This window comes from Juglans microcarpa x Juglans regia, chromosome 2D, assembly GCF_004785595.1.
Source record: "Juglans microcarpa x Juglans regia isolate MS1-56 chromosome 2D, Jm3101_v1.0, whole genome shotgun sequence".
NCBI classification, from domain to species: Eukaryota; Viridiplantae; Streptophyta; class Magnoliopsida; order Fagales; family Juglandaceae; genus Juglans; species Juglans microcarpa x Juglans regia.
Window position 1 is genome coordinate 20,386,911 of NC_054596.1, and position 10,878 is coordinate 20,397,788.

The 10,878-nt window shown below is 36.9% G+C and overlaps 1 protein-coding gene across 1 annotated transcript; it reads right to left on the reverse strand.

Annotated features, from left to right (window-relative positions):
- Positions 1-1,219: 1,219 nt before the first annotated feature.
- Positions 1,220-4,545, reverse strand: LOC121250602 (indole-3-acetic acid-amido synthetase GH3.10). Its single transcript, XM_041149752.1, has 4 exons — positions 3,975-4,545; positions 3,550-3,651; positions 2,560-3,380; positions 1,220-1,871 (listed from the first exon to the last, which is right to left on the reverse strand). Exons 1-4 carry the CDS (start codon positions 4,307-4,309, stop codon positions 1,336-1,338), a joined length of 1,794 nt encoding a protein of 597 aa, XP_041005686.1. The 5' UTR covers positions 4,310-4,545; the 3' UTR covers positions 1,220-1,335.
- Between the last annotated feature and the right edge of the window lie 6,333 nt (positions 4,546-10,878).

Sequence of the window (10,878 nt, forward strand, 5' to 3'; positions counted from 1 at the left end):
CCTTAAGCCTGAAATATTTTTAATTGAGTCGCCCCTGAATTTAATTTAATTTAGTCAATATATATGACCGTTTCTATAGATTGTTTTTTTTTTTTTTTTTTTTTGCTCAAATCTTAGTGATTAAAAAGCTTCAAAAAACCCACATCATGAATTACAAGCTAATGAATGATAAACTTAGAATGAAGAACAAATTTCGATATATTTATATAAGTTGCCTTACCAATCTCTATTTAAGTATGATGATGTTCGTACTGCATGCGACTGAAAATTTAGCCTCGTTTGTATGCCCCTCTATTTAAAGTATTTCTTGCTCTTGATCACAGGAACTAGTATTTTGCGTTATTTCATGTTTATTCACCCGGCCAGCAGACAAAATCAATACCTTGCAAGCTAGCTGATAAATGAAAAAGACAGAAACTAGCCAAATGAATTTTTTCTTTTTCTTTTTTCGTTTTACTACGTACAAAAATGGAAAACTCGCACGGACTCGTTTGAAGAGTGAGATGAGATGATAATTTTGTAAATAGTAGTAAGATAATGTTATGATTTCTTCTTGAGTTGAGTCGAAGTGGGCTACTGCATTTTGTAGTTACCTTGTAGGGGTTGTACGCTGCGTTTAGCAGGTTAGAGTAAGTTATGTGTTATTTCCATTACAAGTTGTAGTCTGCCACGTGGAGTCTAGGGGTGAGTGTCAGTATATAAAGGAAGGGTTGTAGAAGGTGGGATTTATTCTGGAATCTGTGAAAGGCTTGAATTGCTATATGGAGGTAGGGAACCCTCGAAGTTTTCTCTTATCAAATACGTATGAGTATGAGTCTATGAGGAATTCTGTCAAAAACTTCCCTTGCATTACTCTTATTCCATATTCGAATCATTTCATTACATTTACTTGATTTCCTTATTACATTACTGCATCTACATTCCACAATACAACAAATTCTCAACTAGATTCATAATAGATAGTTTATGAATATTAGTGAAATAGTTTAAATTCTATATCTTTTAGATTTTAAGAAATAAGAGAGAAAAATTTGAATAAAAAATATTATAAAATTAAAATATTATTAAAATATAGTTTTATAATATTATTTTTATTTGAGAATATGAAAAAGTTAAATTATTTTTTATTTTTATTTTTTGTTTAAAAGTTTGTGAAAGTTGTAATGATTAATTTAAAAATTTTGTATTTGAATTATGTTTGGGAAGAAGATGAGATGAAATGAAATGATATGAGAATTTTAGAATGAGATCTATTCCCAAACAAGTCAGTTCTCGCACGTTTTTGGTAGTTACCTACGTGCGTACCTACAAAACATAAATCACTCTCTGTTTGTTTCAATCGTAAGCGGTGCTTTGGAACCTTTTAATGGTGCAGAGATTGAGAATTCTCAGGAGTCCCTGGTTGCTAGTGCACCTAGGTGTCTTGAACTGGCTCATTGCCGCTCCATTGCCTATGAAATGATCCAAAATCTTCTTGAATGTTCCTCTCTCCACAATGCAAAGCTCAAGTGGCCCAATTGAACTTGTTCTCCTGGAAACGACGTACCCATAATCAACAAAAGAAGCATCCAGTTCCTTACAACACTCCCCAAGAATTCTTTCATCCACTTCTCCCTTAATCTCCCAGTAAATTACGTAGTGACCGGGCTGTTTAGCTATATTAGCATGGCTTGTAAAATCAACCAGTTCCGCTCCAGTCTGACTCAGCAGCTGAGATCCCCTCTCCACTACCAACTGAAGATCCTTTTCAGTGTTCTTGTCTATATTTACTGTCAAAATTAGCTTTCGCCTGCATATAAAGCTCAATTTAGGTGTTCCTCTGTGAAAACCAGCCACTTCCACCACATCCCCTAATCGGTACCTATAAAGCCCTGTATACATGAATTACACAGATCATGATAATGATGATCAGTACGTACTCATCAACATGTATGTCATGATCATGTTGCTTATTCTTGTAAGATTAAAATATCATATAAAAAGGAAAGGAATTAAAATATAATGTTATATATATACATATATTATGGCTTTAAAGTTATCCACGTACGTATGCTTTTCTCTAACTCTGCTTTCTTCAATCGTATTGCTCTAACTTATCCACCTATCGTTTTCTCTAATTAGTAAGTAGCTAGCCGCGACAATGATAGTAATGCTACATCTTTTGGCCTGTAATTGGTCGGCAGGTTCTATCCATGTCAAATCTTGTTGTACGTAGCTAAGATAGTGTAGAAATAATTTACAAGCATATCCAATATTCACGGATGGGAAAGTAAATAGCTAGGATAATATGTCATTTCATGATCCAGACCAGATGGCCGTAAAGCATTCATTTGGGATAAAGCTGTTAGGAATTGTACTCATGAAGAAGATACATATTGAATGATGTAATTTAAATTTTAAGAGTATATATACATATATATAGTACGTAGGTATTGATCATATCATGATGTACTCGATCCTAAGGTTTTATTTTTTTTTCAAAAAATAAAATAAATAAATAAAGGAAAAGTACTTATTAATGGGAGGGTATATTTAAAGAAATAAAGAAAAATGGCTCACCAGTAAAAGTAGTTAGTACAAGCTCATACTCCTGCCCAACCTTGACTTGGGAGAGTGGGACTGGTTCATCTTCAACCAAGTCATCAATCGCTGAAATGCAATCTTGCTTCCTTCTATAAAGTGGTATGAACTCGAAGTATGAAAAAGTTGGTATTACAGAGAACGTGACATTCTCTGGGGGTAAAGAGGGATCCACATTCACCCCAATCCAGCTCTCAGTTGACCCATAGTCAGCACTCACTAGTGGCAACTCTCCAGCATAATGCCTCAGTTTTTTCAAGTACGGTTGCATCGACCCCGTCATGATTGAATAAACATACTTAGCATTTGGCCAAAGCTTTGGAATCAGACCCGACCAATTCGAGTTCTGCAACTCCTCGCAACTCGATTGGATTTTAGATGCCAAACATGGGTTCGGGGTAATGATTTTCAAGACAGCTTCTCTAACTTTGGGTGAAGTGATTCTTGGGCTAAGACTGCCTTGTTTGATGTCATTGCATATATCTTTCCAGTGCTCTTCGAACCCTCTAAATGCCTGCACCATACTGTAGGCAAAGGTGGACGATATAAACTCTACTTCTTCAGAAAGGAAGAGGCCGAGGAGGAGATGGCAGTAGCTGGATTGCTTGTAATCTCCACTTGAAATTACTTCTCCTGGGCTGCAAGTGAATGACTGTGTCATTTTCTGTTTGATCTTGAACTCTTCGCTTGCGAAGTAATGTGTTGTGGCTGTTCCAACTGCTAACCCTCCCTTTGTTTTGAACTGTTTGCCGCTGTAAATGAACTCAAGGATCCTCCCTCCTTCCCTTATTGGATAAACCCTATAATTAAAAAATATTCTTGAAAATAATACATAAAGGAATAGAGTGGTACTACTGCTATACGTACACATACACAGGCAAGTATAGGACGCATGATTATAATCAAGTTCGTGATCAAAGAAAATAGATTCAAATATTAGGGAGAGACTAGAGAGAGATGAAGCTAGACCTTGATCTGTAGGCTGCTGCCAGCCTAAAAATCTGAAGAGTGGTCTGGGCACTATGGCGTGTAAAAGGCACGTACTTTTGCTTCCCTTCGGTTGTTCCGGAACTATTAAAACCATGACCATAAATAACATTAATTTCGTCGGGAAGTTGGGAACGCAGAATTATTTTTCACGAACTCTTTATAAAGTGAAAAAAATAATAATAAAAAAAGAAAAGAAAAGCTAGTGGCTATCACTCAAAGGGAAGTGATAGAACTTTGAGATATGCCATAAAATCAACAGAGACTGGAACGAAAGGGAAGACCCAATTAGAACCCATCACTTAAAATCGATATACACACAAAATATATTCTGATTCCTTTCCTCACTCGACAATCCTAAAAATAAAATAGGATAAAAAAGAAAGAAATAGAAGGTACATATTTACCTTAAAGAGAGAGTGGTTATTGGTTGTTGACTGAGTGAAGGACCTGTATCCCCATCTGCGATTCTCTGAATATAAGGCTCAAAATCTGCATGTGAGGCAAGAGGCACCACGGATGTGAAAAGTGATTCCAATGCACATGCATCCATGTCATGGATGTTGATATCTCCCAACCATTTTCTGAGATATTCCACACCATAGTTGAGCTCAAGAATCCGGCGAAGAGTTTGCGTTTGAACATGACCGGCGTTCTCAGAGACGCTCTCAAACCAGTCGATGATGTCATGGTCGTACTTGTCATTGTTCTTGTTAGTACTGTTACTCATAGCTGTTTCCATAAGGAATCCGGGTGCTACCGGTACCCAGAAAATGCAGAAAACAAAGAAGTTAGTGGGGTTGGGGAGGAACGTACACTGGCTGGCCTCTCTCTCTCTCTCTCTCTCTGTGATATATGGAGGAAGAAGCAGGGAGCCCACAAATTGATCTATGCTTCTCTTGAGTTATGGTTATCCATCGAGAGAGCTTTGTCTCTCATCGAAAAGCTCAACCAGAGCCTCTTTAACATTTTTTCAGAAGCAACTTGTGATGGTACGAAAGTTTATACACCACAAGAATATAAATATTTTAAGGAAAATGTTCCTTCTACCCGTATCTTGGACAAATTTGTAAATTCAATTAAAATTAATTATGTTACAAACACATGCATATATATTCGGAATGCAATCCTTGTCATTCGAGGGAGGAGAAGAAGATTCTTTGGAAAGATATGTCGGGAAATGTGGCCCGCAGGGGACCAAAACCCACTGGCTTTGACAGCTTAGCATCAAGATAAATTTTCCCTCCAATTTATGTGCATCAATTTTGATACTGATGGGTGTTGGTTTTATTCCACGTTTATCTCATATATAATTCTAATTCTATCTGTCAGTTTCATTTCAATGGAACGGGAATGGCTATGTAGCGCTTAGTTAGACACATATATACATAATGTTATTATAATTGTTATTATTCTATGATCCATGATGTTTTCTCAATTTTGATATGTATGTTTGCTAGCTTTTTGTTGAATAAGTTATATGTATCTTTTTTTTTTTTTTTTGAATCAAACATAACTTTGTATTCATCATAAGCCAGTGCTATCAATACTTATCTTTTCCTTTTCTGTACTTAGTTTAATACAATCTGGTATCTCTGCTATCCATACTAATTCAGAATCTAAGTGTAAAGCTTCCTTAGCTAGAATATGAGCTACTTCATTTGCGTTTCTATACACAAATTGCACCTTCAAGCTATTTCTACTTTTTAATCGTCTCTTTGCATCTTCTATGACATTCCCATAAAAAGAAAGTTCTTCTTTATCTTCATTTACAGCATTAACAATGGCTTGAGCATTACCTTAAAAAATTACTCTGCTAAAGTTGAGATCCCTGCACACTTCCATTGTTCTCCAAAGAGCAAAGCTTTCTGCAACAGTCGCTTGATTAACAAATCTTCTTTGACTAAAAATGGCAGCCAACACTTGCACTTCCCCTTCCTCAGCTCTAATTATTATCCCCATTTCCATCTTCTTTTCTGTCTGGTCTATGGCAGCATCCCAATTGGCCTTCACATAACTCTCCATTGGCTTCTTCCACTTCATATTCCTTGTAACTACAGTACTCCCTTGATTTCTCATTAACAGTTTTTGAGCTAGCTAGAATTCTTTTAACTCTTCCCTTGTTTCCTCCATATCAGACTTGGACAACTTCAACATAAACTTTTCCCATAAAGCCAACAAATCATCTTCTATAGTTCCCCATTTCTGAACTCTATTCGAAGTCTCAAGTCATACATCATTTGCTGTTGTACACTGCCATAGAACATGCATCACATTTTCCACCTCCTTTGTACAGATTGGGCATAAAGAATTATCAATTACTTTCTTTAAGAACAAGTTCTTTCTTGTAGCTAGATAGTCATTTCCTGCCCTCTATAGGAATATCTTCATTTTTTCAGGAATATTCAATTCCCATATGCCTTTCCATCTGCTATCGACTTCTCTTTCCATGAGGTTTCCCCTTTGATGACTTTTTTCCTGTCCACTTTCACATAATAGACACTTTTGACAAAAAAAAGCCCATTCTTAGAAGGGCCCCCACACAACATTTTCTTCAACATCCATTTTACTCAATGGAATGCTTAAAATCTGTGCAGCTTCCTCTTCATTAAACATTCTTCTAATAAGTTCTTCATTCCATTTCCCATTGTCCAGCAATATAAGTTCTCTAACATTTGCCTCATTATCCAAAATTGAAATAGGTGACTATACTAAAAAAGTAGTAGGAGAAGACAGCCATTTATAGCCCCATAAGTTATATTTTTTCCATTTCCCACCCTCCATCTTAGCCCCTCTTTTAAGAGTTCTATAGCATTCTACACACTTTTCCAAATTAGAGAAAGTCTGAAGCCCAACTTAGCATCCAATAGAGATGAAGACCTAAAATATTTTTCTTTATAAATCAAAGCAACTAAGTTGTTGGGATTTTGCATGAATCTCCACCCCTGCCTAGCTAGCAAAGCCACATTAAAACTCTCCACATCTCTGAATTAGAGACCTCCTTTCCCTTTTTGCTTCCCCATCTTCTCCCAACAACTCCATTGCACACCACTATTTTTCTGATGATTACCCCACCAGAACTTAGCAAACATTACATTTAATTCTTTGCAAAGCTTTTTTGGTAGCTGAAACACACTCATTGTGTGTAACACCCCAATGGAAGGCCCAAACCACATGGCCTATACTCCAAAAGGACTAGTCAATGATAAAATTGGAGTCTCATTTGAACCTTATAAAGAGCAATAAATTCTCCTTCCCATGCAATGTGAGATCTCATACACCACCTACCCTTATCCATATCATATGGGGTATCACAATCTACCCCCTTTAAATTCCCGACGTCCTTGTCGGGCCTGTCCATTGTAGGTGGCACGGCTCAAGTCCCACATTTTTTGTTGGGATAGGCTCTGATACCATTTGTAACACCTCATTGGAAGGCCCAAACCACATGACCTATACTCCAAAAGGACTAGTCAATGATACAATTGGAGTTCCATTTGAACCTTATAAAGAGCAAAACTTCTCATTCCTAAGTAATGTGGGATCCCATACACCACTTACCCTTACCCATATCATATGGGGTATCACATTGTGTATGTTGGCACAACTTGAAGAACTGCTTTGATTAAAATCTCATTCCCCGCAGAAGACAAAAAGGTATTTTTCCACTTATTAATTGTGTTCCATACTCTCTCTTTTATGCTTTTGAAAGTATAATACTTCGATCTTCCTACTACTAAAGGTAGCCCCAAATACTTCTCATAGCTTTCTTCCATCACTGCCCCTCCTGCTTCCTTAACCTTTTCTTTGTCAAGCTCACTTGTGTTTGAACAAAAGAAGATTAAATATTTTTCCTTATTCAAGACTTGGCCAGAAGCTTTTTCATACTTCAATAACAAAACCTACACTTTAAACCATTCCTCCACATTGGCTCTACCAAACAAGAATATGAAAACAGAATATGCAACTGGTAACACACATTTCATAATCAACTTGAAGGGAGTATCTTTGATCCTGGCTTGCCATTAATCAAAACAGAATATGTAACTGATGACACACATTTCATAATCAACTTAGTCCATTTATTGTGAAAATCCAGCTTCTTCATAACTACTTCTAGATAAGGTCACTCAATTCTGTCATAAGCCTTGGACACGTCAAGCTTAATGGCCATATTCCCTTTTCTGCCTTTCTTTTTTGCCTTCATCCTGTGCAAAATCTCATATGCCACCATAATGTTATCTGATATTAATCTCCCTAGTATGAATGTACTTTGGTTGGGGCAAATAATAACAGAGAGTACTTTTTTTAACCTATTAGCCAACACTTTTGACATTATCTTATAAGGCACATTGCATAGATTTATAGGTCTATACTCACTGACCAACCTAGGATTCTTTACTTTTGGTATGAATATAATATAAGTAAAGTTTACAGAGGGGTAAAAGAAATTACCATTCAACCAAGATAGCACAGTACTACTAACTTCATCTCCAATAATATGCTAGTGACTTTGATAAAAACAAGCTCCAAACCCATCTGGTCCAGGTGATTTCAAAGAGGCCATATGCTTTATTGCTTCCTCAATGTTCTTCATAAAATCATCCATATCATATTGGTTGGGTTTAGAGGAAGTGAATAACCTCACAAAAAATTCATTAGAAGCCCCTTCCAAGCTTGTCTGTACGCTGTTTGAAGATCCCCTCTCTTTCATACTCTTTACCCATACCCTCTTTAATACCTCATCACAGTCTTCTTCCAAAGCCCATTTGGCTTAATACCATTCCACCTTGAATTGGTCACTGCTCTATCAAGTCTCTCCTTAGTGAATGTCTCATCCTCATGCTTCTTACTCCAGGTGAATTTGTCACCTCCCTACCCCAAGTTAAACAACCTCCTCCCCAACACTTTTCTGAAACTTGCCATTTGCCTTTCCTATCTCTCTCTCCCGCCCATCTTCTCATCACGAGTCACTATTTCAGTGAAATCACCAACCACACACCAACCATAATTATCTGTAGGCTTCAGTGAGGCAAGTAATCTCCAAGCTTCTTCCCTTCTACTAGTTTCTGGTTGCCCATAAGATCCTGTCAACAACAATTTCTCATTTCCATCATCATTTTTTATCCAAACACTATTGTGTCTTTGTGAATACTTCACCAATTCTGGTTTCACATTGTGATCCCATAACATGATCAAACCCCCTCTCCTACCAACTGGTTCAACCACAAAAAAAAACCATCACAATTGAGCCTTTTTCTGGTTCTATCACAGTTCCCTTTCTTTAGCTTGGTTTCTATCAATAAAACTACATTGGGCTTCTTGTCCTTTACCATTTGGTAAAGATCTTGAAGTGTCTAAGGGTTCCCAAGCCCTCAGCAGTTCCAACTTAGTTTTTCACTATGTTTGGAGGGGCTGTTTAACAGCCTCCACCAATTCATTTGTTTTTCCATCCATCCCTTCACAACACTACTTTTTGAGTTTCTTCTTTTCCCTCACGTCCCCCTTCCCCTCCAGCTCTTTAGCCAAGCTTCTTTTTTACTGTGTTAAGAAAGAAGATTGTTCCAATTTCTGACCTCTATCTCTAGCAATTCTCTTCCATGCTCCTGTCACATTTCCTTTGTTGTATGTATCACCATTGGCTAGGGAACTCAGAGTTATATCCTCCACTTCCTTCTCTATCTCTTCATTTCCTTTATCATATTGACCTTCTCCCATAATTTTATTACTAGCTCCCCCATTCATTATCTCTACAATATTTTCCTCCTCTTCCTCATCAACTCTCGTTTCTATCCCCATCCCATTCCCTTGTACTACATCTTCTCCCCTTAGATCTTCCAACTCCTTCACCATAGAGTCATTTGTTTTTTTAGTCTCTTCCTCCCCGCCTCTCATCCTAGCTAAAAGTATTTTATTATCCCAATTCAACTTTCTAGGATCATCCTAGCCTCCCCTTTCCCTCTATACTTTGAATCCCCATGAATAATACAACCACATTTAAAGCATAAATGTGGTAATTTCACCTTAGAGGGATCCAATGAGCCTTCCCTTTGACAGTGATAGTTCTTCCTCTCGCTAGTGGTTTTGTCAAGTCAATAAGGACCAAGACCTTTAGAAAGTTTCTCCACCCACTCCCATCTTCCTGCATATCAACCTCCTCTACTCTACCAATCGTAGCACTAAAGAGTTCTCCTCTTGCTTTGTTCGTAGACACCAAAGGTAAATCATGCATCTAGACCCATATTCTTTCTTGCTTGAAATCCATCCTCTAAGGTGGAGTATAACCATCGAACTACAATATAACAAGCAGGTGGTTGTCAAAACGCCATGGTCTACCGTCTATCATCCTCTGCTTGTCGGCTTGGTTTGCAAACATTATCACATAAGTGTTCAAACCCACTTCTTGGAATTTAGCTCTCTTGCCAATCCTCCAAACTTTGGCCATTGTCACTTCGATCTCCTCTGTATTTAAGCTCCTCCGATATCTCATCTCCAACCTCTATATTCAAAGCTTCCTCCTCAGTGAGCCTCAACTTCTCCTGCATTTCTTCCATCTCATTCATCTTTCACCCTCCGTGAGCCTCCGCAAATTTTTCCATCTCCACCTCTATTCAATAAACCGTTAGAGCCACTGCACCACTATCACAATCCCACAATTCCTCAACCACCTTAAAATTCTATTAGAATATTTGTGGACCCCACCCTTCACCTCATCCTAATCCCGAGAAAGAAGAAAATAGAGAAGACTTACAAGAAGAACCTCTAAGTTATATGCATCTGCATAAATTGTTTTAAGGCTCAAGTTGCATAATTAAGATAAGGCATTTTATATTTTAAAAAAATTATTAATATCTTTTAGCATAAAATATTAAGATTTGAAAATAAAATCACTCTTGATTGGTAGTTCATTTGTTAGTTATTCAATTGATCTTGTTTTATTCATTATTAACAACATTTTTTTCCCAAAAGCTTCTCAATCTAATTTTCTTTTTTTTTTTTCTTTTTGTCCAAACATTTCTTAACCATTTCATTCTCAGATCCATGTTTCTATCAAAACTTCTTTAAAATAAATATGATTTTTATTAGATACTTAGTTATTAATTAACAACCATATAATTTGGTACAATTGATGCAATCCTAGTTCCAAACTATGGTGCAACCTGGAACTAGCTATCATGATTAGTACCGCAAACTTGGAGCAATGATCCATAAAATAAAATGAACTTGGTTGATAAAGAATATTATGAGTGATTTTTAAGAAAAGAAAAGATATTATGAGTGATAAGAAAAGGACAAAAAATATTATGGTTA